General features: G+C 44.2%; 1 protein-coding gene and 1 non-coding gene across 2 annotated transcripts; both read right to left on the bottom strand.

The window, feature by feature from the left end:
• Positions 1–5,624: 5,624 nt before the first annotated feature.
• On the bottom strand, positions 5,625–12,272 carry rpl3 (ribosomal protein L3). The gene is made up of 10 exons (XM_078206322.1): positions 12,039–12,272; positions 10,722–10,914; positions 8,902–9,070; positions 8,519–8,654; positions 7,463–7,649; positions 7,008–7,168; positions 6,436–6,537; positions 6,258–6,353; positions 5,919–6,038; positions 5,625–5,737 (listed from the first exon to the last, which is right to left on the bottom strand). Exons 1-10 carry the CDS (start codon positions 12,039–12,041, stop codon positions 5,693–5,695), a joined length of 1,212 nt encoding a protein of 403 aa, XP_078062448.1. The 5' UTR covers positions 12,042–12,272; the 3' UTR covers positions 5,625–5,692.
• Positions 7,236–7,330, bottom strand: LOC144488279 (small nucleolar RNA U83B). Its single transcript, XR_013496549.1, has one exon. It is a non-coding gene; the product is annotated as a small nucleolar RNA U83B (small nucleolar RNA).
• Positions 12,273–27,995: the final 15,723 nt, after the last annotated feature.

Consider the following 27,995-nt stretch of genomic DNA (forward strand, 5'->3'; position numbering starts at 1 on the left):
GTTCACTTTACTTGAACCCAGTGGACGGTGACTCAGAGTCAAGCTTTTGAGTTTATTTCTTGGTGCCGCAAGTCGGCTTACATTAACACCGCAATGAAATTACTGTGAAATTCCCTGAGTCGCCACAGTCCAGCGTCGGGTACACTGAAGGAGAATTCCAGCATGGCCGCTGCACCTAACCGGCACATCTTTAGGACTGTGGGAGGAAACCACGCAGACATAGAACATAGAACATTACAGCGCAGTACAGGCCCTTCGGCCCTCGATGTTGCGCCGACCAGTGGTACCAATCTAAAGCCCCTCTAATCTACACTATTCCAATATCATCCATATGTTTATCCAATAACCACTTGAACGCTCTCAACGTTGACGAGTCCACCACTGCTGCAGGCAGGGCATTCCACGCCCTTACTACTCTCTGAGTAAAGAACCTACCTCTAACATCTGTCCTATATCTCTCACCCCTCAATTTAAAGCTATGTCCCCTCGTGCTAGCCAACACCATCCGAGGAAAAAGGCTCTCACTATCCACCCTATCTAATCCTCTGATCATCTTGTATGCCTCTATTAAGTCACCTCTTAACCTTCTTCTCTCTAATGAAAACAACCTCAAGCCCCTCAGCCTTTCCTCATACGATTTTCCCACCATACCAGGCAACATCCTGGTAAATCTCCTCTGCACCCCATGAGGGCGGACTGGGGCGGACTCTGCACATTCTCCCCATGTCTGCGTGGGTATCCTCCGGGTGCTCCGGTTTCCTCCCACAGTCCGAAAGACATGCTGGTTAGGGTGCATTGGCTATGCTAAATTCTCCCTCAGTGTACCCGAACAGGCGCCAGAGTGTTGCGACTAGGGGATGTTCACAGTAACTTCATTGCAGTGTTAACATAAGCCTACTTGTGACACTAATAAATAAACTTTAAACATTTTTCCCTGTCCGGCATTTTACGTTCACATGGCTTTAACTCAATGGACAGTGGCTTCATGTCATTTGATTTGATTTATTATTGTCACGTATTAACATACAGTGAAAAGTATTGTTTCTTGTGCGCGATACAAAGCATACCGTTCATGGAAGGAAACAAGAGAATGCAGAATGTAGTGTTACAGTCATAGCTAGGGTGTAGAGTAGGATCAACTTAATGCAAGGTAAGTCCATTCAAAAGTCTGACAGCAGCAGCGAAGAAGCTGTTCTTGAGTCGGTTGGTACGTGACCTCAGACTTTTCTATCTTTTTCCCGACGGAAGAAGGTGATTCCAGAACTTGGAGTACTGGAACAGAGGCGGCGGCAAAGGAGGTCACCTAAATGAGGCGCACAAAATGTTGAGGCAGAGTAGACGGGAAAGTGAATAACCGCCAAACACTGCGGAGGCTGGGATTCTCAAAGATGCAGGGAATGCTGGAAAAATGCTGGATATCAGAGGTAGGTTCTTTATGCAGAGAGTGGTTGGGGTGTGGAATGGACTGCCTGCAGTGATAGTGGAGTCAGACACTTTAGGAACATTTAAGCGGTTATTGGATAGGCACATGGAGCACACCAGGATGATAGGGAGTGGGATAGCTTGATCTTGGTTTCAGATAAAGCTCGGCACAACATCGTGGGCCGAAGTGCCTGTTCTGTGCTGTACTGTTCTATGTTCTATGTAATCTCAGTAGGTCTGGCAGCATCTCTGGAGACAGGAATCATTCAACTAACCAACCACTAACTCTGAACTCAAATGTAAAAATTGGGAGACATGGGGCAGTCCAAACCATTGTTTTCAAGAGGGGGAAGCACGGTGGCACAACCAGTCAGCACTGCTGCCTCACGGCTTCGGGTCACTGTCTGTGTGGAGTTTGCACGTTCTCCCCGTGTCTGCATGGGTTTCCTCCACGTGCTCCAGTTTCCTCCCACAGTCCAAAGATGGTCGGGTTAGATTGATTGACTATGCTAAATTGACCTTAATATCAGATTAGGAGGGTAAATATATGGGGTTACGGGAATAGGGCCTGGGTTGGATTGTGGTCGGTACAGACTCGATCGGCTGAATGGCCTCCTTCTGCACTGTAGGGATTCTATGATATGAAGCAGGTGAATATATATTCCCCCACTGATAAAAATCAAAAAGTGAACTTGCATTTACATAGCACCTTTCATTTCTTCAGGGCATCTGGATCTATTTCCCGGCCAGCTAGCTCAGTTGACTTAAGTTATTTATTTGGTGGAAACTGTCTACAAAAAACTGCCTACAAGATTGTGAGGGGCATGGACAGAATGGATAGTCAGAAGCTTTTTCCCAGGGTGGAAGAGTCAATTACTAGGGGGCATAGGTTTAAGGTGTGAGGGGCAAGGTTTAAAGATGCACGAGGCAAGTTTGTTTTTTTTTTAATACAGGGGGTGGTGGATGCCTGGAACTCGCTGCCGGGGGGAGGTAGTGGAAGCAGATACGATAGAGACTTTTAAAGGGCATCTTGACAAATACATGAATAGGATGGGAATGGAGGGATATGGTCCCTGGAAGGGTAGAGGGTTTTCGTTCAGTCGGGCAGCATGGTCAGTGCAGGCTTGGAGGGCCGATGGGCCTGTTCCTGTGCTGTAATTTTCTTTGTTTTTCGTTATGCCAAAATGTTGCCATGGTAGGAAGCTTCAGCAATCAGAAAAGATGGAGATATGAAATTTACAGAATTTTAGTAAAATACTCAGCAATGATTGTAAAAATTTGCAAGTATCGTTTGAGGCATTACATAACACACATTTGGTGCGTTAAACATCAAGGTACTTCAGAATCATTACATAAAATTTGACAGCCACTCAAGATTGGTAGGTAGGTGATCAAAACAATCACTGGTGACTTTAACTCTACATATAAACTGAAAAAATATGAGGATTGGCAGTAGACGCCTGGGTGAAAAGTTTGTAGGATGCTTTCAAGTTTCTTAAGAGTATCAGTTATATATTTGCTGTCGTGTAACGTGACAGGATTAATTCATGGTCTTTGGGTAAAGGCAGCCCTAAATGGCAGTGACCACAATAGTTTGAAAGAGAGAATATTGGATCCAAGACTACTATTTTAGTCTGCAAAGGGACATAGTCTAAGTGTGTGGGCAACGGATGGAGTACAATGTTGGTAAATGTGAGGTCATCCATTTTGGTAGGAATATTAAAATGGACTTTTATATGGTAAAGAATTGCAGCATGCTGCTGTGCAGAGGGACCTGGATATTCTTGTGCACAAATCACAAAAAATTGGTTTGCAGGCGCAGCAGGTAATTAAGGCAACAAATGGAATTTTGTCCTTCATTGCTAGAGGGATGGAACTTAAAAATAGGGAGGTTATGTTGCAGCTGTATAAGGTGCTGGTGAGGCCACACCTACAGTACGGTGTAGAGTTTTAGTCTCCTTACTTGAGAAAGGATATACTAGTGCTGGAGGGGGTGCAGAGGAGATTCACTAGGTTGATTCCGGAGTTGAGCGGGTTGGCTTATGAGGAGACTGAATAGACTGGGACTACACTCATTGGAATTCAGATGAGGGGAGATCTTACAGAAACATAAGATTATGAAGGGAATAGTCAAGATAGAAGCAGGGAAGTTATTTCCACTAGTAGGTGAAACTAGGACTAGGGGGCATGGCCTCAAAATAAGGGGGAAGCAGATTTTGGACTGAGTTGAGGAGGAACTTCTTCACCCAAAGAGTTGTGAATCTGTGGAATTCTCTGCCCAGTGAAGCAGTTGAGGCTACCTCATGGAATGTTTTTAAGGCAAGGATAGATAAGTTTTTGAACAGTAAAGGAATTAAGGGTTATGGTGAGCAGGTAGATAACTGGAGCCGAGTCCACAAAAAGATCAGCCATGATCTTATTGAATGGCGGAGCAGGCTCGAAGGGCCAGATGGCCTACTCCTGCTCCTAGTTCTTATGTTCAACTTAAATAAGGGCAAATGTGTGGGCAAGGAAGCGGAGCTAGCTGAAGTGAATTGAGGTGCTACGGTAGGGGATGCTTGGTTGGAGAAGCAGTGGTTTATTTTTAGGGAATTAAGGGGATATTTCAGAATATGCAATTCCTATTATTGTACACTCCTACTATAAAGAAAAATTCTAAAAGGTGGACCTACCATCCAGAATTAAAGTTAATGTGTCACAAGCAAGCTTACATTAACACAATGAAGTTACTGTGAAAATCCCCTAGTTGCCACACTCCAGTACCTGTTTGGGTACGCTGAGGGAGAATTTGGCATTGCCAATGCAACTAGCCAGTGCGTCTTTGACTGTGAGGAAACCGGAGCACCAGGAGGAAATCCACAGACACAGGGAGAATGTGTATGCTCCAGTGACCCAGACCGGGAATTGAATGCAAGACCTTGGTGCTGTGAGGCAACAGTGCTAACCACTGTGCCACCATCCATTATAATAGTTGAGGAAAGCATCAAACTTCAGAAATCATGTAATTGTGTAAAAATGACTGGCTGGCCAGATGATTGATTAGAATGTAAAAAATGGCAGAGAATGGGTTAATCAGGAGAAAAATTAAGAGTACAAGAAACTATCTAGAAATGTAAAAACACATCTGTAGGTATTTATAAAGAAAAATTGTGTAAAGACCTTGAGTGAGAAAAGGGAGTTAATAAGGAAATGACAGATTTCAAGTTAATATTTTGCTCATCTTCACAATACAGAGAATACAAAAAGCCTCATGGAAATCAGGAGATAAAAGGGAGTGTAACTTCCTGTAATTACAATAATTGGCAAAGCAGTACTGAGCGAATGGACAGCTGGAGGCTGACAAGCATCCAGCTTCTGACAGACCTCATCCGGGCCTTATAAAAAGGTGGTTAATGCAACACATTGTAACCTTTCCATAAATGAGGAATTTTGGAAAATGAACATCAGACAGGAATGTGGTAACGGTATTCCCCCTTATTCAAAGGGACAGGCAGAAAACAGCAAACTATAGGTCAGTTAGCCTGACAGTCATGGAAAAGGTGTTAGAATCGATTAGAGGTTAGAGTTAGGAGTCAGCATTATCCAGTGAAAGAAAAATCATATTTAATCAATTTGTGACTTAGATGAGGGGAGCAAAATGTATGGTAGCTAAATTTGCAGAAGACACAAAGATAGGCAGTAAAGTATGCTGTGAAGATGATATGTAGGTTGAGTGACTGGACAAAAATTCTGACAGATACAATGTAGGAAAATGCAAAATTCACTTTAGCAGCAAGTTTTAAAAAACTTGGAAAACTACAGAATTCCAAGATGCAGAGGGATCTAGGCGTTCTAGTGCATGAACTAAAAGATTAGTATGCAGCTACAGCACATTAAGGCAGCTAATGGAGTGCTATCCTCATGAGGAATTGAGCATAAGAATCTTGTGCTTCAGTTATACAGTACGAAGTCTCAACACCAGGTTAAAGTCCAACAGCTTTATTTGGTATCGCAAACTTTCGGAACACTGCTCCTTCATCAGGACTCGCCTGATGAAGGGGCAGCGATCCAAAAGCTCGTGATACCAAACAAACCTGTTGGTCTTTAACCTGGTGTTGAGAGACTTCTTGCTGTGCCCACCTCAGTCCAACACCAGCATCTTCACCTCAGTTATACATGGTATTGTTGATGCCACATGCAAAAAAAATATCAAGAGCCAGGAACCTTTTTTAAAAAAAATTTATTGAACACTGCAGCAACAATGTCACAATTGATCTAATTGGTCCATGGTTTATGCAGCCTCTTCCTTGGCAATTCGATCCTTCTTCAATGGTCCCTGAAAGCAACAATGAGATGAATGTCAGGACAAACCTCGAGAGCTGGACATTCACAAGAATTAACGTGCTCACAGCAATTTATCGTACCAGCAGTTTCACTTTATAGTTTTGTAAACTTACAATGAAGACTCAATCTAGGGAATAATAATGGGTCAATTTACAAATAAATCACCCACTCACCATAAATGCCTTCTTCTCCTCAATGGTCTGGAAGCGGCCGTGACCAAACTTGGATGAAGTGTCGATGAACTTCAGGTCAATCTTCTCTTCAGCACGACGGTTGGTCTGCACCAACATGGACTGCAGGGTCAAAGAAAACAATTCAATGCTCTGTACCAGAAACTCCAAAACGGAGCATCTCTGGTTTCACCCATGGCTTAATGATAACAGAACGTGACCCCCCCCATCTGAAAATTCCCCCAGGGATAGATAGCCACTATTCTCCCCCAGCCAACGAGGGAGCAGATCAAATCACCAGGAATGAGAATGTACGATATTAAAGAATGTGAAAGTGGTCACCTTGCGCAGTGTGAGCACACGCTTCTTGGTACCAATGACGCAGCCCTTCACCATCACAAAGTCATTGGTCACTTCACCATAATGAGGGAATCCTCCCTGTCAAAGACAGAACACCAGTTAACAGAGCGACAGCAGATGGTGCGGAATGCCGTGGGATAGTCAGCTCCAGAAATCTCACCAGGGGGTTGATGCTCTTGTCTGTCAAGTCATACTCAGTAGAAGCATTGGACTTCACCAATTTGCCATCCTTGGTTTGGTAACCTGCTCCGATCCTGTAGATCTAGTCAGAAAGGGAACTGTTTTAGTACACATCCCTAGAAAGACGGTAAGATAGTAGTGAGATACGGTGAAGGTACTCACTCAGGCAAGGCAGATCTGAATACATAATTAATCTGGTGTACGAAAGCCATTATGTAGTGCCAATTCAAAGAACACCGGCAGCTTGGTTCATTTTAATGCCCACTTTCAGCTGCTAGGGTGTAGTGTGACTAGTAACCCAGCAGTCTCATCTTCAATATAGGCTATTTGAGAATTTGAATTCAGAAAGCCAGATTATAAAATGCTGACCGCAAAGACCTTGATAGATCAGTATCCTTTCAGCAAGGGTACTACCCTGGGGCTGAAGTGTAAACTCCAGATCAATGTTGGCATTCAGTTCTGGGCAACCTGGCACAAACACCTTGCCAACAACATCCGCATCTCAACGGCAAATGTCCCAGTCATTTCAAATCACACCTTTGCAGTGCTTACCTTCTTGTTAATCTCAGTGCGGTGGTGGTAGCCCTTCTGACCTGCACGGGCAACAGAGAAAGCCACGCGAGCAGGATGCCAAGCTCCAATACAGGCAACTTTACGCAGCCCCTTGTGAGTCTTCCTTGGCAGCTTCTTTGTGTGCCATCGGCTGGTGACCCCTGGGGAGAGAAGGAACAGCTGTAACACCAGTGTGCTAACACAATTCTTCACTGATTCATCACTGGAGGAGATCTCAGAAGGAAGGCAGCATGGAATAGTTCTTCATCAGAGTCAGATGTTGTGACCAACATGTATTCCACGTCATCATCACAGAATGCTCCAAGAGTAATGCAGACCAAAACCCCACAAGTAAAACGAGACATTTAGCATATACAGAAGACAAGGTTACAACTAATCAAGATCCAGCCCCCCTCCCTCCCACCCTTTAAAACAGCTGAATATGTTCTCCACACCTTTGAAGCCATGGCCTTTAGTTACACCAATGACATCAATCATCTCATCCTGACCGAACACCAAGTTGATAGCAACCTGCTGTTCCAGTTTCTCTCTCGCCCAATCAACCTTCTCTGCGATGGTGCCACCGTTCAGCTGGATTTCCATGATGTGAGACTTCTTCTGACGCAAGGGGAGCAGGCGCATCTGCGGAGAGGAAGCATTCCAATTAACAAATTAGAGCCCATCGAGGGGGGAAAGACTCTTACTGCAGACATGAAACCCTCCAATCCTCCTTCAGATCATCAGGGCGGCACAGTAGCACAGTGGTTAGCACTGCTGCTTCACAGCTCCAGGGACCTGGGTTCGATTCCTGGCTTGGGTCACTGTCTGTGTGGAGTTTGCACATTCTCCCCGTGTCTACGTGGGTTTCCTCCTGTGCTCCGGTTTCCTCCCACAGTCTAAAGATGTGCGGGTTAGGTTGATTGGCCATGCTAAAAATTGTCCCTTAGTGTCCTGAGATGTGTAGGTTAGAGGGATCAGCAGGGCCTGGGTGGGATTGTGGTCGGTGCAGAATCGATGGGCCAATGGCCTCCTTCTGCACTGTAGGGTTTCTATGGTTTCTATCTCCAGTTTTCTACAGTCCTCTTGCATGTTCAATTTCAATTACTTCTGCAGTTGTGCCTTCAGCTGACTTTGGCCCCCAAGCTCTCCAAAACTCTCCTGTAAAGACTATCCTTCTACCTGCACCTGTCCTAATATCTACTCAGGAGTGGCTTGGTGCCAAGATGCTCCACAACAGATTTTTCTCAGTTAGACACAGCCATAAAATTCAACCTGGACAGCACTGGAAGACAAAGCAGCACTCCATGCACCATCTACAAGATGTGGAACCAATGACTTCCTCCAGTGCTGTAATTACTGCACTTTAAGGAATCCCCGTGTCCGCTCACTGGCCTCACTACTGAATCTGGGCAATGCAAATCAGGTTAGACCCTGCCCCCCACACAACTGCGAGCTACTACACTCACCAAATACCCAAACCTTATTGAAGCGGATTCAGCATAGCTACCTACCTGTGTGTGAGCAATGATGCGAATAACCTGGCAGTACTTCTTCATGCTGTTAAAGTCCTTCTCCAACTGTTTCTTACCGTCCTCATCCTGCCATTTCTTGCAGTATTTGGTGAAAGCCTTCTTTTTGGATTTGTACCTTTTACAAAGAGACAGAAGACCATTGGTGCGATCCTTCATCACACAAAGTGAGCGGAAGGAACCAGCACTAAACAAGGCGGCTCTTTGTTGGGATCAAAGGACATTTTCCTCCAACAAACTGAGCCCAAGCTCATCGACAGAGTCGAGCGGAGCTGATGACAATGGAATCCAGGTTATCATTCCGTATATTTGTGAAGTTGTTTTTTAAAAAAAAAAAGATTCTGGAATTGTTTGGACATGTTTACCAGTTCTTGTAGAAGCGTCGCTTGCATTCGTCACTCATGTGCTCAGCAAAGACGGTCTTGAAGGTACGGAGACCATGGGGAGTCTCAATATATCCAACAAGGCCAACGATTACCATTGGAGGAGTTTCAATTACTGTCACAGCCTCTACCACCTCCTTCTTGTTCACCTCTGCAGGAGATTCAGAAAATAAGCGACAATTTCAATGCAACATTTTAACAAAAGATCACCAACCGACAAGATGCTGCCAGAAATCTTTTGTTTTAATACAAGAGCAGCCATCCCCAACAATTTCAGCCTGGCTGGTTTACACACTGGAACGGATTAGAATCAAACGGACAGACCAAGTCTATCCACTGGATGGCCTTTCCAATAATCAAGAGCTAGTATTTGGCTGTATGTTCTGGCCCAGGGACATCTACTGCTCTTGCGATCATCCCAAAAAGTTATCACACCTTGCAAGTCTAGTCTTTATTGCACTACAATCAGAAACCTCGACATTCAGCAAAAAAAACCACCAGAGGTGACCACTTATGACCGCCCGTCGAGAATATCATCACGTGTAGTTTCTCCACTTGCTAGAACCAGTCTAATGCTACCGTTAAACAGATCATCATGCAGCACAGGCTTTGCCCAAACAGGAATTCATTCGCTAAATTGCTGCTCACATCCAACCACCAATCTTGCATCAGAAATTACTTGAGGGGTGACAATTACTGTGAAGAACTAGGATTATAACTTCAGATTAACCAATGAGGCAGTTTCCCCAAACTTTTCTGTCAGCCTCACTAACATGAAGGAAGCCACTGTGGGAGAGAGAGACTACCTCATAGCCAGCATAGGCCCAGCGTTAAAGTTCATTTATTAGTGTCACAAGTAGGCTTACATTAACACTGCAACACTGAAAATCCCACAGTCGCCACACTCCAGCGCCTGTTTGGGTACACCGAGGGAGAATTTAGCATGGTCAATATACCCGGGGGGGGGGGGGGGGGGGGGGGGGGGGGGAGAGGGAGGGAGAGAGAGAGAGACTGGGGTACGTGGAGGAAATTCACGCAGACATGGGGAGAACTTGCAGCCTCCACACCGTGGCCCATGCTGGGTCCCTGGCGCTGTGAGGCAGCAGTGCTAACCACCATGCTGCCCCAGCATGTCAAGGCAAGAGATTTTGCACCCCCTCACCCAGAGATAGCTCACACCCAGTCAATTTAGCTATTTAAGTTGTGAAAGGTGCATTTCTAAAGGAATGATGTGGAGATGCCAGCGTTGGACTGGGGTGGGCACAAAAGAAGCCTCAACACCAGGTTAAAGTCCAACAGGTTTATTTGGAATCACGCACTTTTGGAGTGCTGCTCCTTCATCAGGCGAGTGGCATCAGGTTTGTTGTTTCTAAAGGAAAGTTGAGATAAGCATTGGGAACCAAATTATTGCCCAAACTTCTTATTCAAGGCATAAGCTTTAGTTACTTGCCATAGAAGCACAGCCTACTTACTTGCTAACTTTATTCAGCTTAGCTCCTTGTATCTTTGACCTACAAGCGAATCAAATGTTACGGAGAGCAGGAGTGGAGTTGATGCTGATCAGATAAAGCCATGATCTTATTGAATGGTGGAGCAGGCTCAAGGAACTAAGAGCTTGCTCCTCTTCTGTTTCTATCCAACTCTGACACCAACCAACACTGGGTGGAAGTTAATCTACCTTTCTAACAGGTACTCAAGTAATTGTGAATCAGTTCCAGAAAAAAGTGAAACTCAAATCAAACCAGTAATCCGAGTTTCCTGCATACATAGCATTCCCATTAGTCAATTCAAACATTACTCACTTGAACCAGGTCTGTCAACCTCACGGACAATGTGGGTCATGCCAGCCTTGTAGCCGAGGAAGGCAGTGAGATGGATGGGCTTTGAAGAATCATCCCTGGGGAAGCTCTTCACCTTGCCCCTGTGCCTGCTGCTCCTCTTGCGGGGCAAGAAGCCCAGAGAACCATGTCTAGGGGCTGAGAACTTGCGGTGAGACTGCAGGAGGGAAAACAGAATTTCAGAGTTTAGCAAAGGATCTTCAAACATGACACAAGTTGGAAAAGTGTTGAAATAGAAGCCACACAGTGCAGGAAGCCATTGAGCCCATCAGCCTGCACCAACAACAAACCCACCCAGGCCCTATTCCCCGTAACCCCATGTGTTCATACTGCTAGTCCCCCTGACACTAAAGGGCAATTTAACATGGCCAACGTACCTAACCCAAAAATGTGTGGGTTAGGTAGATTGGCTATGCTAAATTGCCCCTTAAGTGTGAGGGGAACTCGAAGGATAAATGCGTGGGGGGTGTAGGGATAGAGACTGGGTGGGATTGTCAGTGCAGGCTCAATGGGCCAAATGGCCTCGTTCGGCATCGTAGGGATTCTATAACCTGCACATCTTTGGCGTGTGGGAGGAAACCCACACAGAACGTGGAAACTCCACTCACCCGAGGGCGGAATGGCCCCCAAAATAATTATTTCTTAAAAATAATGCTGTCTAAAAAGAGAAATGCAGAGTTTAGAGCCACAAATCTGGATGTAACATTGCAATGACCTTCAATACTCCATCCTCAAGCACCTTGCACGTTTAATTCCTGATACTGCCGGCAGATTAAACTACAACTGGGACAGCATCAGGAAAGGCCTGGATTTGTGCTCCTTCCAGTCACTCACATGTGGCCCTGGAGTTGCTCCCTCCCTGGGCCTGACCCACTTCTCCAGGAGCTGGGACTCCATTTTGGGAACCGGCATCGAGCGCAATTCCGACTTCTACCAACCAGTTTTAAACACTTGATCCAGATAAAACTCAGGAAATAACGGCGGAAAATCGAAACTAGACTAACGCCAGAGCGACAGGGGCCCTTATCGCGACCCGATCGCGCAGGATGGCTCTGATTTCACTCGGATGGCGTTGAGCCGAGCCCGCCGGCCGGCCCGTCGCCATTTTGTGCTCAGTGGCGAGAAGTGTTTTAACCACTTTTCCGACATTATCCTCAAAATCATCGATCAATACAACACCGATGCTATTGTTAAGATGGATCTGTACATGTACATGGCTGCAGCAAGTCGCCACACCCTCCGATGGCTGTGATGTTGACCGGATTAAAAGAGACCTCTTACCATTTCTGAAGTTGGCCTGAAAGAGGGCGCAAAGCGTCCTGAGGTCCCCTTTTATACTGGGAGCAACTCGTCACTTCCTGGCGACAAAGCCCCTCCTTTACTTTTAATAATTAATCCCATCATAAAAAATACTCTTTAATTTACAATTCCTTTCCTTTCTTTAAAAAAGTGCACTTTTCCATCCCTCAAAATATATTTTCCACCTCAAACATGGTGTCACTTCCTTTAACTCTCTGTAGACCAAAACCTCACATTTATATCTAATTAATTTCCTGCTAATTTTACAAAGATGGCCCTCTAATGTTCTTTTAACCACTGAGATTGTTTTATTTTTACAATCATAGAATCCCTACAGTGCAGAAAGAGGCTATTCAGCCCATCAATCCCACCTAGACTCTATCCCTGTAAGCTCTGATGAAGGGTCATCCAGACTCGAAACGTTGGCTCTATTCTCTCTCCACAGATGCTGGCAGACCTGCTGAGATTTTCCAGCATTTTTCTGTTTTTGTTTCAGATTCCAGCATCCGCAGTATTTTGCGTTTATCTTGTAACCCCAACTATTTACCCTGCAAGACATAGGAGCAGAATTAGGCCACTCGGCCCATCGAGCCTGCTCCGTCATTCAATCATGGCTTATATTTTTCTCATCCCTATTCTCCTGCCTTTTCCTCATAACCCCTGATTCCCTTATTAATCTATCCATCTCTGTCTTAACGACACTCAGTGACCTGGCCTCCACAGCATTCTGCAGCAAAAAGTTCCACAGATTCTCCACTCTCTGGCTGAAGAAATTCCTCCTCATCTCTGTTTTAAAGGATTGTCCCTTTAGCCTAAGGTTGTGCCCTCTGTTCTAGTTTTTCCTACTGGTGGAAACATCCTCTCCACGTCCACTCTATCCAGGCCTCGCAGTATCCTGCAAGTTTCAATAAGATCCCCCCCTCATCCTTCTAAACTCCAACGAGGACAGACCCAGAGTCCTCAACCGTTCCTCATATGAGAAGATCTTCATTCCAGGGATCATTCTTGTGAATCTTCTCTGGACCCTTTCCACGGCCAGCACATCCTTCCTTAGATATGGGGTCCAAAACTGCTCACAATACTCCAAATAGGGTCTGACCAGAGCCTTATACAGCCTCAGAAGTACATCCCTGCTCTTGTATTCTAGCTCTCTCGACATGAATGCTAACATTGCATTTGCCTTCCTAACTGTCGACTGAACCTGCACATTAACAGTAAGAAAATCTTGAACAATGGCAGGGGACAAACAGTCTATGGCTGGGGTAGGTGGGTTCTCTGTGATGCTAAGAGATCTCCGCAGACAGTGTTTGTGATGGCTGGTAGCTGGGTGCCAATGATGTACTGGGCAGTTTTGACTACCCGCTGCAAAGCTTTCCGGTCAGAAATGGAGCGACTTGTCGCACCACACCATAATGCAGTTCAACAAGATGTTTTCTATTGTGTACCGGTAGAAGTTTGAGAGAAGCTGGAGGCACAGGTTGGCTCTCTTTCGCAAGGCCAATCCACCTAACCTGCCCATATTTGGACACTAAGGGGCAATTTAGCATGACCAATCCACCTAACCTGCCCATATTTGGACACTAAGGAGCAATTTAGCATGGCCAATCCATCTAACCTATACATCTTTAGAGACTAAGGGGCAATTTAGCATAGCCAATCCACCTAACCAACACATATTTGGACACCAAGGGCCAATTTAGCATGGCCAATCCACCTAACCTGCACATCTTTAGACACTAAGGGGCAATTTATCATGGCCAATCCATCTAACTTGCACATCTTTAGACACTAAGGGGCAATTTAGCATGGCCAATCCATCTAACCTACACATCTTTAGACACTAAGGGGCAATTTAGCATGGCCAAACCACCTAACCTGCACAATGTTTGAAATGTGGGAGAGTGTGCAAACTCCACACAGTCACCTGAGGCTGGAATTGAACCCAGGTCCCTGGCGCTGTGAGGCAGCAGTGCTAACCACTGTGCCACCGTGCCACCCAATGTCAATTTTCTCTTCTGTTGAGGTATATTTCCCTAGCCACCCCACTCCTCACCCCCATCTCAAAGAATAAAATAATATTTGCATTTATATAGCACCTTTCATGATTGACCATCAATAGTCTCAAAGGGCTTTACGGCCAATGAACTAATTTTGAAGTGTTGTCATTGTTGTAATGTGTGCACAGCAAGCTCCCACAAAGCAAAGCGGTAATGACTGAGATCCTTTGTTTTTTGTAATGTTCATTGAGATATAAATATCGGCAGGGCAGTGGCGAGAACTGGATTATTATCTAAATGGAAAAAAATTACAACATGCTACTGTGCAAAGGGATCTGGGGGTCCTTGTGCATGAGATGCAAAAACCCAGTCTGCAGGTGCAACAGGTGATCAAGAAGGCAAGTGGGATGTTGGCCTATATCGCAAGGGGGATAGAATATAAAAGCAGAGATGTCTTGCTGCATCTGTACAGGGCATTGGTGAGGCCGCAGCTGGAATACTGTGTGCAGTATTGGTCCCCTTATTTGCGGAAGGATATATTGGCCTTGGAGGGAGTGCAGAGAAGGTTCACCAGGTTGATACCAGAGATGAGGGGTGTTGATTATGAGGAGAGACTGAGCAGATTGGGTTTGTATTCGTTGGAATTTAGAAGGCTGAGGGGAGATCTTATAGAGACCTATAAGATAATGAAGGGGCTGGATAGGGTAGAGATGGAGAGATTCTTTCCACTTAGAAAGGAAACTAGAACTAGAGGGCACAGCCTCAAAATAAAGGGGGTTCAGTTTAGGACAGAGTTGAGGAGGAACTTTTTCTCTCAGAGGGTGGTGAATCTTTGGAATTCTCTGCCCACTGAAGTGGTGGAGGCTACCTCGTTGAATATGTTTAAATCATGGATCGATGGATTCCTGACCGGTAAGGGAATTAGGGGTTATAGGGATCAGGCGGGTAAGTGGAACTGATCCACTTCAGATCAGCCATGATCTTATTGAATGGCGGGGCAGGCTCGAGGGGCTAGATGGCCTACTCCTGCTCCTATTTCTTATGTTCTTATGAGAACTCCCCTGTTCTTCTTTGAAATAGTGCCACGGGATCTTGGACGTCTACCCCGGGTAGGCAAATGGGGGTCCTTGGTTTAATATCGCACAGCGGCAGAATAACTAGCACTGCTGCCTCACAGCAAGGACCCGGGTTCAATTCCAGCCTTGGGTCACTGTCTGTATGGAGTTTGCACGTTCTCCCCGTGTCTGCATGGGTTTCCTCCGGGTGCTCCGATTTCCTCCCATGGTCCAAAGATGTGTAGGTTAGGTTAATTGGCCATGCTAAATTGTCTCTTAGTGTCCTGGGATGCATAGGTTAGAGGGATTAGTGGAGTAAATATGTGGGATTACAATGATAGGGCCTCGGTGGGATTGTTGTTGGTGCAGACTCGATGGGCTGAATGTCCTCCTTCTGTACTGTGGGAGACTATGGTTTCTATGACTTCTATAATGTGCAGAGTGGACAGGGCAGGTTCCCAAACCAGCTTACTTCAAAAAACAATTCAAACTGAAATCAATGCATGGTCCCTACATAAGGGACATACTAGTGCCAACCTGACAAGAACAGACATTACACTTGATCTCATACTTAATCCTACGCTTGACCTTAGCCAAAATATACTTCATTCATAAAATATCTGAAAGAACACTACAGCCCTTACACAAAGTTCAATGATGGTCTGAACTTTCCAGCTGCTCATGTCGATCTTGTGGTCCCACAACAGCGCACCTCCCACCACGGTCAAAAATGGAAGGTTGCACTGAAGTGTTCTGCCAAATGACTCTGACATTCTGCTCAGGGAACCATCCGATGGAATCCTCTTTTTCCCTCAGGGCCTTGAGGACATTATGTATAGACCACTGCCTGATGGACTTGTGGTCAAAGATGTTATTCTGCATAAACCTTTCCATGAGGGACAGGCAGTACGGCACAGTCTAACCACTTGGAGCGTTCCGTAGCAATGTGCCCAGACCCATCCTTCGCAACACTGGGACAGGTAGAACCGCAATACGTAGTGACACTTGGTGATTGCATATCGCGGATCTATGCACAGTTTGATGTTACCATCAGGATGAGGGCGATGTTGGACATGTTTACTCCCCCCTTTATCTAGAGGTTTGTATATCATGTCCCTATGGAACGCAGTCCATTTTTGACCCCCAGATGAAGCGGAAAATAGCTCAGTTGATTGCCACAGAACAGGAGTGGGGAATGGGTCAGGTCTGTGCCACGTAGGGCAACACTGAGAGTGCCTCACACCTGATGACCAGGTTCTTACCTGCAATAGCTAGTCCCCCTGACACTGAGGAGCAATTTAGCCAATCAACCCAGCCCACACATCTTTGGACTGTGGGAGGAAACCGGAGCACCCGGAGGAAGCCCCCGCAGACACAGGGAGAACGTGCAGACTCCGCGCAGACAGTGACCCGAGACCGGAATTGGATCGGGTCCCTGGCGCTGTGAGGCAGCAGCGCTAACCCCCTTCGCTACCGCGCCGCCCCTGAATCCTCCCTGAAAGGCCCCAGATCTAATCACGGCCACTTGTTCTGGACTCGATCCACCGGAGGAAACGATTGCTCTCTATCTGCCCTGTCATATCCTTTAATCATTGTAAACAACTTGATTGGATCACCTCTTAATCTCCCAAGCTCGTGTTCGAAAACAAGCCCGGATCTGTGCACACTGTCCTCATAATTTCGGCCTCAGCAGTCTCGGTATCGTTCTGGTGAACCTGCACCCCTGTCCGGGGCAAATACAGCCTCCCTGAGGTGCAGCACCCCTGAACCACAGCACCCCTGAACCGCAGCACCCCTGAACCAAAATCAGTCCCCAGCAGAGAGATTCGAAAGCTTGGTTATTTCACACTGCAGGCAATGTTCTTTTCCTGGGCTCCGCTGGCATTCAGGAGTAACAGAGGCTGATAATGCAGGACACATAAATTAATATATGCACCATCGAAAATGACATAATCAGTGAAGCGGCTCAGATTAATGGTCAATTCTGCAGATTTTAATTTAACTGCCTGCAGGCACGCAGGGCCATCTCACATTGCTTCCAGGCATTTCTGCCAATGATGTCATTGAAAACACGCACACGCTTTCAAATAGAAATATTAAATCAACTAAAGCAGAGAAGCGGCACAATGTTCATGGGGATTTTTACGACAATTTGATTTTACCCTGAAAAGAATCTGCCTCCTTCGCATGATTTCCTTGTGAAGTGTTAACAGCCATTGAAAACACGTTTCAAAAAAATAACTACATAAAAGAGACCACTTGCATTCCTGTAGCGCCGTTCACCAATGATGAACGTTTGAGGTATCGGCCCATTGTTAATATAGCAGGCGCAGTAATAGAATCATAGAATGAATCATAGAATGAATCATACAGTGCAGAAGGAGGCCATTCGGCCCATCAGGCCTGCACCGACCACAATCCCACCCAGACCCTATCCCCGTCACCCTACGTATTTACCCTGCTCGTCCCCCCGACACTAAGGGGCACAGATAAATGGCGACAGAAGAATGATCATTTTTGAGAGGTGGGGTGGCTGAAGAACAAATTCATTTTAAGGAGACATGGCACCAAGTAAGGCTTTCACCCCAATGCACACACACACACACACACTCACACACACACTCACACGCTCACACTCACACACACACACTCACACACACTCACACGCTCACACACGCTCACACACTCACACTCACACTCACGCACTCACACACACTCTCACTCTCACGCACTCACACTCAAACACACACTCACACACACACATACACTCACACACACACACTCACACTCACTCTCACACACACACTCACTCACACACGCACACACACATACTCACACACACACTCACACACACACTCACATACGTACGCACACACTCACACGCACATGTACACATGCACACACACGCACACTCTCACACACACTCACACACGTACACACACACTCTCATGCACACACACTTATGCACACACACACACACTCACACTCACACACACACACACTGGTTAGGTGCTAAATTCTTCCTCAGTGTACCCGAACACGGATTGTGGCGACAAGGGGATTTTCACAGTAACTTCATTGCAACATTAATGTAAGTCTACTTGTGACACTTATAAATAAACTTTAACTTATACTCACACACATTCGCACATGCACACATATGTTCGCACACTCGTGCACTCACACGCACACTCACACATGCACACACACTTCCTGCTGCCTCGAAAAAGCAGCCAGCATGATCAAGGACCCCACGCACCCCGGACATTCTCTCTTCCACCTTCTTCCATCGGGAAAAAGATACAAAAGTCTGAGGTCACGGACCAACCGACTCAAGAACAGCTTCTTCCCTGCTGCCATCAGACTTTTGAACGGACCTACCTTGCATTGAGTTGACTGTAACACTACATTCTGCACTCTCTCCTTTCCTTCTCTGTGAACGGTATGCTTTGTCTGTGTAGCGCACAAGAAACAATATTTTTCTCTGTATGCTAATATATTTGACAATAAATCAAATCAAATGAGTTATGCATTCATGCTTACATAAGGGGAGGTGATGGCCTCGTGGTATTATCACTAGACTATTAATCCAGAAACTCAGCTAATGTTCTGGGGACCCGGGTTCGAATCCCGCCGCGGCAGATGGTGGAATTTGAATTCAATAAAAAATGTCTGGAATTAAGAATCTACTGATGACCATGAAACCATTGTCGATTGTTGGAAAAACCCATCTGGTTCACTTATGTCCTTTAGGGAAGGAAATCTGCCGTCCTTACCCGGTCTGGCCTACATGTGACTCTAGAGCCACAGCAATGTGGTTGACTCTCAACTGTCCTCGGGAAACTAGGGATGGGCAATAAATGCCGGCCCAGCCAGCGACGCCCATGTCCCATGAATGAATTTTTAAAAATTTTTGCACCCACTTGCATGCACAAGCATGCAGTAATGCTTACATTTGATTTGATTTGATTTATTATTGTCACATGTATTAACATACAGTGAAAAGTATTGTTTCTTGCGCGTTACATAGACAAAGCATACCGTTCATAGAGAAGGAAACGAGAGAGTGCAGAATGTAGTCATAGCTAGGGTGTAGAGAAAGATCAGCTTAATGCGAGGTAGATCCATTCAAAAGTCTGACAGCAGCAGGGAAGAAGCTGTTCTTGAGTCGGTCGGTACGTGACCTCAGACTTCTGTATCTTTTTCCCGACGGAAGAAGGTGGGAGAGAGAATGTCCGGTGTGCGTGGGGTCCTTGATTATGCTGGCTACTTTGCCGAGGCAGCGGCAAGTCATAGAAATCATAGAAACCCTACAGTGCAGAAGGAGGCCATTCGGCCCATCGAGTCTGCACCGACCACAATCCCACCCAGGCCCTACCCCCACATATTTACCCGCTAATCCCTCTAACCTACGCATCTCAGGACTCTAAGGGGCAATTTTTAACCTGGCCAATCAACCTAACCCGCACATCTTTGGACTGCGTAGACAGAGTCAATGGATGGGAGGCTGGTTTGTGTGCAAGTGTATGCTTGCGCACACGCTCAGACACTCAAAGTCAACCAGTTCCCATTGGGATGTATTATAATTAAATCTTCAATTCTAGATTGTGTTAGAAGGTCACATTGCCTTAATTCGATGTTGCACTTTCACCCTGTGATGTTCCTGATATGTTTCAGAACAACCAAACACATTGTTCACTGTTTGATACGACTGACCTTCACTAGTCTGTTGAAGTGCTGTTGTTTTATTAATGAGGAAATGCGATAAGATCCAATTATGGATTGAATAAAAAGGCAACAAATGATTGACAATTAAAGGGACACCTCCATCATCAAGGAAAGATTGGGAATGATATTGTGTTTAAAGCAATTCCCAGCAAAAGCGTTGCATGATGCGAGGCTGTGTCCAAACCTCTTGCCTTCATCGACTATCTGGTTGTGTGCTGCAAGGCAACAGATAGAGATTTAAATCCATCATTTGCAGATGTCTTAGACTGCTGGGAGCTCTTGTCTTCGGATTGGAGGACTCATCCACCAATAAGGCAACAGTGCCAAGAAGAGATCCAATCCAAACCTTTCAGACCAGATCATAGAATCCTACAGTGCAGAAGGAGGTCATTCGGCCCATCGAGTCTGCACCTACAACAATCCCAACCAGGCCCTATCCCCATAACCCCATGCATTTACCCTAGCTAGCCCCCCTGACACTAAGGGGCAATTTAGCACGGCCAATGCACCTAACCTGCACATCTTTGGACAGTGGGAGGAAACCGGAGCACCCGGAGGAAACCCACGCAGACACAGGGAGAACGTGCAGACTCCACACAGACAGTGACCGAAGCCGGGAATTGAACCCGGGTCCCTGGTGCTGTGAGGCAGTAGTGCTAACCACTGTGCCACCGTGCCGCCCCAATACTTTTGAACAGTAAAGGAATTAAGGGTTATGGTGAGCGGGCAGCTAAGTGGAGCTGAGTCCACAAAAAGATCAGCCATGATCTTATTGAATGGCGGAGCAGGCTCGAGGGGCCAGATGGCCTACTCCTGCTCCTAGTTCTTATGTTCGAATCCCACCACGGCAGATGGTGAAATTTGAGTTCAGTAAAATTCTGGAATTAAAAGTTTAATAGTGACCATGAAAGCATTGTCGATTGTTCACTAATGCCCTTTTAGGGAAGGAAATATATATTTCTGATGCCTGGTTTTACACTTCACTGACTGGTCTGAAATTTATTTAGCATTATTGAAGGAGTTCAGTAATGCCAGAGGTGCTACCTGTTGGGTGGGAAGGCAGACGTGGCCTAGTTGAGACCTCATATTCACGTGTAGGTACAATGAGAACCAGCAGCTGTTTGACATCACCAGGCATAACTTTGTAAACCTAAATACCTGGGAATCAATCGTTGTCCCTCCAGCACCACTTGGGATAGATCAGGGATTGAACCTATGACCTTTCTGGTCTGTACGTGTCAGCTATCCAATGGTCAACCTGAATGACCTGGTATAGTGGCACAGCGGGTTAGCACTGCTGCCTCACAGCCCCAGGGACCCGGGTTCGATTCCCGGCTTGGGTCACTGTCTGGGTGGAGTTTGCACATTCTCCCTGTGTCTGCGTGGGTTTCCTCCGGGTGCTCCGGTTTCCTCCCACAAAGATGTGCAGGTTAGGTGGATTGGCCATGCTAAATTGTCCCTTAGTGTCCCAAGATGTGCAGGTTAGGTGGATTGGCCATGCTAAATTGCCCCTTAGTGTCCCAAGATGTGCAGGTTAGGTGGATTGGCCATGCTAAATTGCCCCTTAGTGTCCCAAGATGTGCAGGTTAGGTGGATTGGCCATGCTAAATTGCCCCTTAGTGTCCCAAGATGTGCAGGTTAGGTGGATTGGCCATGCTAAATTGCCCCTTAGTGTCCCAAGATGTGCAGGTTAGGTGGATTGGCCATGCTAAATTGCCCCTTAGTGTCCCAAGATGTGCAGGTTAGGTGGATTGGCCATGCTAAATTGCCCCTTAGTGTCCCAAGATGTGCAGGTTAGGTGGATTGGCCATGCTAAATTGTTCCTTAGTGTCAGGGGACTAGCAGGGTAAATACATGAGGTTATGGGGATAGGGCCTGGGTGGGATTGTTGCCGGTGCAGACTCAATGGGCTGAATGGCCTCCTTCTGCACTGTAGGGATTCTATGATTCTGTAATACTCCAAGCCCATGTCCCAGTGATATTTGGGATTATGCCCAGATATTGTGAGAGCAGACACAGGAAGTTAATTTCATTTTGGCATTCATACAATGACAAATAGTCATATTTTCTCCCTCTGATCACCAGTTACTTTGTGTAATGTGTCAATAATCATTTATTCTTCACAATATGACATCTCATAGATGGATTTAATTCAAACTCAAAACATTTAACATAACCATTAATTTTTATTCATTATATTTTCAATACATTTACAAGATTATTTCGAATGCACAGTAATATGTTAAATGTATCTCCATGATAATTAAAGTTAAAGATTATTTATTAGTCATGAGTTAGGCTTACATTAACGCTGCAATGAAGTTACTGTGAAATTCCCCTAGTCGCCACAGTCCGGCACCTGTTCAGGTCAATGCACCCTAACCAGCACGTCTTTCGGACTGTGAGAGGAAACCGGAGCATCCGGAGGAAACCCACGCAGACACGGGGAGAACGTGCAAACTCCTCACAGACAGTGACCCAAGCCAGGAATCGAACCCGGGTCCCTGGTGCTGTGAGGCAGCAGTGCTAACCACTGTGCTACCGTGCCACCTATTTAACATGCAATATGTAAGTTTTTGATATAAAAGATTATTTAACCAATATTTTAAAATATATTTAAATCATTATTTCATAGTTATGCTTTTAATATACTGAGAAGATTATTGGGTATACAAATTAATATTCTTGATACATTCACAAGATTAAATGTGAACATTGATATTTTTAATTATATTTACCTGACTATTTAGAATGCATTGTGATATTTTAAACACATTTAAAGGATTATTTAATAAGGGCATATTTATGTTTTTAATATACTTAGAAGATTACTTGATATGCAAATGAACTTTTCTGATACATTTATAAGATTAACATGAATATTCATACTTTTAAAATATATTTACAAGATTGTGTAACATTAATATTAACATTTTAAATATACATTTATCATTATTTAAAATAACCATTAATATTGTGATATCTTAAATATATATTCAGCATTATTTAATATATATATATATTCATATTAAAATAATGTTTAAATAATAATGATAATGCAAAATATAATACTTCCTTCAGGAAAAAGATACAAAAGTCTGAGGACACGTACCAACCGACTCAAGAACAGCTTCTTCCCTGCTGCCATCAGACTTTTGAATGGACCTACCTCATTTTAAGTTGATCTTTCTCTACACCCTAGCTACACCACCGAGGGATGGCACGGCGGCATGGCGGCACGGTGGTTAGCACTGTTGCCTCTCAGTGCCAGAGATCCGAGTTCAATTCCGGCCTCGGGTCACTGCCTGTGTGGAGTCTGCACGTTCTCCCCGTGTCTGCGTGGGTTTCCTCTGGATGCACCAGTTTCCTCCCCCAGTCCAAAGATGTGTGGGTTAGGTTGATTGGCCATGCTCAATTGCCCCTTAGTGTCAGGGGGGTTAGCAAGGTTATAGGGATAGGGCCTGGGTGGGATTGTTATCGGAGCAGGCCCGATGGGCCGAACGGCCTCCTTCTGCACTCGAGGACTTCGATGATTCTATGATCGTAACACTATATTCTGCACCCTCTCCTTTCCTTCTCCCCTATGTACTCTATGAGCGGCATGCTTTGGCTGTATAGAGTGCAAGAAACAATACTTTTCACTGTATCCCAATATATGTGACAATAATAAATCAAATCAAAATATAATTGACATTATTTAATATAGACATTATTACAATAATATTACAATAATGTTTAAACAATAAATAATATCTGATGACCATGAAACCATTGTCGGAAAAACCCATCTGGTTCACCAATGTCCTTTAGGGAAGGAAATCTGCCATCCTTACCCGGTCTGGCCTACATGTGACTCCAGAGCCACAGCAATGTGGTTGACTCTCAACTGCCCTTGGGCAACTAGGGATGGGCAATAAATGCTGGCCAGCCAGCGACGCCCACAAATGAATTTTTAAAATTACAATAATGTAGTTAAATATAGTTGACATTACTGATAATATACATTAATATTACAATAACATTTAAACAATATTTTTAATCCCAACAGGATTAGACAGGGTACGGGAATGAGACAGAGAATCTGGTGAACTGGTGCAGCAACAATAATCTCTTCCTCAATGTCAACAAAATGAAGAAGATTGTCATCGACTTCAGGAAGCGTAAAGGAGAACATGTCCCTGTCTACATCAACAGGGACGAGGTAGAAAGGGTTGAGAGCTTCAAGTTTTTAGGTGTTCAGATCACCAACAACCTGTCCTGGTCCCCCCATGCCGATGCTATAGTTAAGAAAGCCCACCAACGCCTCTACTTTCTCAGAAGACTAAGGAAATTTGGCATGTCAGCTACGACTCTCACCAACCTTTACAGATGCACCATAGAAAGCATTCTTTCCGGTTGTATCACAGCTTGGTATGGCTCCTGCTCTGCCCAAGACCGCAAGAAACTGCAAAAGGTGGTGAATGTAGCCCAATCCATCACGCAAACCAGCCTCCCATCCATTGACTCTGTCTACACTTCTCACTGCCACGGCAAAGCAGCCAGCATAATTAAGAACCCCACGCACCCTGGACATTCTCTCTTCCACCTTCTTCTGTCAGGAAAAAGATACAAAAATCTGAGGTCATGTACCAACCGACTCAAGAACAGCTTCTTCCCTGCTGCTGTCAGACTTTTGAATGGACTTATTTTGTATTAAGTTGATCTTTCTCTACACCCTAGCTATGACTGTAACACTACATTCTGCACTCTCTAGTTTCCTTCTCTATGAACGGTATGTTTTGTCTGTATAGCACGCAAGAAACAATACTTCTCACTATATGTTAATACATGTGACAATAATAAATCAAATCAAATCAAAGGGTAGATTCAGAAAGAATGTTCCTAATGTGTCGGAGTCCAAAACTAAGGGTCATAGTTTGAGGATAAGCTTTCAGGACTGAGGTGAGGAGAAATTTCTTCACACAGAGGGTGGTGAATGTGTGGAATTCACTCCCACAGAAAGTAGTTGCAGCCAAACTGTAAAAAGTTAAAAAGTTTATTTATTAGTCATAAGTAAGGCTTACATTAACACTGCAATGAAGTTACTATGAAATTCCCCTAGTCGACACACTCCGGCACCTGTTCGGGTCAATGCACCTAACCAGCACGTCTTTCAGACTGTGGGAGGAAAACAGAGCACCCAGAGGAAACCCACACAGACACGGGGAGAATGTGCAGATCCACACAGTCAGTGACCCAAGCCGGGAATTGAATCCAGGTCCCTGCCGCTATGAGGCAGCAGTGCTAACCACTGCGCCCACTGTGCAAGAAGAAATTAGATAGAGCTCTTGGGGCTAAAGGGATCAAGCGATATGGAGGGGAAGGGGGGATCGGGATATTGAATTCGATGATTAGCCATGATCATACTGAATGGTGGAGCAGGCTCGATGGGCTGAATGGCCTACTCCTCCTTCTAGTTTCTATGTTAATGTGAAATATAGTTAACATTATTTAACATAAATAGTAATATTACAATAATGTTAATGTTAAATATAGTTAGCATTACTTATAACAGACATTAATATTATATGGGATAGCACAGTGGTTAGCACTGCTGCCTCACAGTGCCAGGGACCTGGATTCGATTCCCGGATTGGGTCACTGTCTGTGTGAGTTTGCACATTCTCCTCGTGCCTGCGTGGGTTTTTTTTCAGGTGCTCCGATTTCCTCCCACAGTCTGAAAGACGTGCTGGTTAGGTGCTTAGGCCATGCTAAATTCTCCTTCAGTGTACCCGAACAGGCACCAGAGTGTGGCGACTGGGGGATTTTCACAGTAACTTCATTGCAGTGTTAATGTAAGCCTACTTGTGACGCTAATGAATAAACTTAAAAACTTTAATATTACAACAATGTTCAAACAAAATTTTTAAAGTCAAATATATTGAAAAATAATGTTAGATATTGTTATAAAGCATAATGTTAAAATATTATTGTTCATGCATTTTGGTAGGAAGAATGGAGGCGTAGACTATTTTCTAAGTGGGGAATGGTTTCGGAAATCTGAAGGACAAAGAGATCTGGGAGTCCTGATTCAGGATTCTCTTAAGGTTAATGTGCAGGTTCAGTTGGCAATTAGGAAAGTAAATTCAATGTTAATATTCATTTCTAGAGGGCTAGAATACCTCTGAGGCTGTATAAAGCTCTGGTCAGAACCCATTTGGAATATTGTGAGCAGTTTTGGGCCCCATACCTAAGGAAGGATGTGCTGGCCTTAGAGGGAGTCCAGAGGAGGTTCACAAGAATGATCCCAGGAATGAAGGATTTGTCATATGAGGAGCGGTTGAGGAGTCTGGGTCTGTATTCGATGGAGTTTAGAAGGATATGGGGGGATCTAATTGAAACTTACAGAATAATGAGAGGCCTGGATAGAGTGGACGTAGAAAGAATGTTTCCACTAGTGGGAGAGACTGGAACTCAAGAGCACAACCTCAGAGTGAAGGGGCGTTCCTTTAAAACTGAGATGAGAAGGAATTTCTTCAGCCAGAGGGTGGTGAATCTGTGGAACTCATTGTCACAGAGGGCTGTGGAGGCCAGGTCATTGAGTCTCTTTAAGACAGAGATAGAAAGGCTTTTGATCAATAAGGGGATCAAGGGTTACGGGGAGAAAACAGGAGAATGGGGATGAGAAAAATATCAATCATAATCAATCCAATCCATCACACAAACCAGCCTCCCCCATCCATTGACTCTGTCTACACTTCCCGCTGCCTCGACAAAGCAGCCAGCATAATTAGGGACCCTACGCACCCCGGACATTCTCGCTTCCGCCTTTTTCTGCTGGGAAAAAGATACAAAAGTCTGAGGTCACGGACCAACCGACTCAAGAACAGCTTCTTCCCTGCTGCCGTCAGACTTTTGAATGGACCTACCTTGCATTAAGTTGATCTTTCTCTGCACCCTAGCTATGACTGTGACACTACATTCTGCACCCTCTCGTTTCCTTCTCTATGAACGGTATGCTTTGTCTGTATAGCGCGCAAGAAACAATACTTTTCACTGTATACTAATACATGTGACTAATAAATCAGATCAAATCAAAATCAAATGATTGGATGGTGGAGCAGACGTGATGGACTGAGTGGCGTAATTCTGCTCCTTCATCTTATAGTTTTATGGAAGTAATCTTGTAAATATATATCTATAATATATATAAATATATAATTTAATAATCTTGTAAATATATAATCTTGTAAATATATTTATAATATATATATATATTTACAAGATTATTATATTATGTATTTATATGTTATAAATATCTACAAGATTATGATATGAAATAGATATTTATAACATATTTCTATGATTCTATGATATAATATCCTGTAAATATATTGAATATATATATATACAAGATTATTATATTATATATTTATATATTATAAATATCTACAAGATTATGATATGAAATAGATATTTATAATATATAAATATATAATATAATAATCTTGTATATATATATATTCAATATATTTACAGGATATTATATCATAGAATCATAGAAATCATAGAAACCCTACAGTGCAGAAGGAGGCCATTCGGCCCATCAAGTCTGCACCGACCACAATCCCACCCAGGCCCTACCCCCACATGTTTTACCCGCTAATCCCTCTAACCTATGCATCTCAGGACTCTAAGGGGCAATTTTTTTTTTAACCTGGCCAATCAACCTAACCCGCACATCTTTGGACTGTGGGAGGAACCCGGAGCACCCGGAGGAAACCCACACTGACACGGGGAGAATGTGCAAACTCCACACAGACAGATATATATTGTAAATATATATCATTGTAAATAATAATATAATAATCTTGTAAATATATATTCATAATATATAAATATATAATATAATCTTGTAAATAGATATTTATAATATATAATATATTATAAATGCAAGGTTATTATATTATATATTTATATATTATAAATATATTTAAAGGATTATATTATATATATTGTAAATACATGATATAATATATATTTACATTATATTATATTTTACAAGATTATTATATGAAATAGATATTTATAATATATAAATACATAATATAATAACCTTGTATATATATATATTAAATATATTTACAGGATTATATTATATATTGTAAATATATATTGTT

Source organism: Mustelus asterias, unplaced genomic scaffold (assembly GCF_964213995.1).
Source record: "Mustelus asterias unplaced genomic scaffold, sMusAst1.hap1.1 HAP1_SCAFFOLD_1433, whole genome shotgun sequence".
Classification (NCBI taxonomy): Eukaryota; Metazoa; Chordata; class Chondrichthyes; order Carcharhiniformes; family Triakidae; genus Mustelus; species Mustelus asterias.

Excerpts from the sequence above, each read along its gene's own strand:
- rpl3 (XM_078206322.1), bottom strand. Across the intron at positions 6,354-6,435 it reads ACAAGAGCATCAACCCCCTG|GGAGGATTCCCTCATTATGG; the intron begins GTGAGATTTCTG and ends TGTCTTTGACAG. Across the intron at positions 6,039-6,257 it reads GTGTGCTCACACTGCGCAAG|TCCATGTTGGTGCAGACCAA; the intron begins GTGACCACTTTC and ends TTGACCCTGCAG.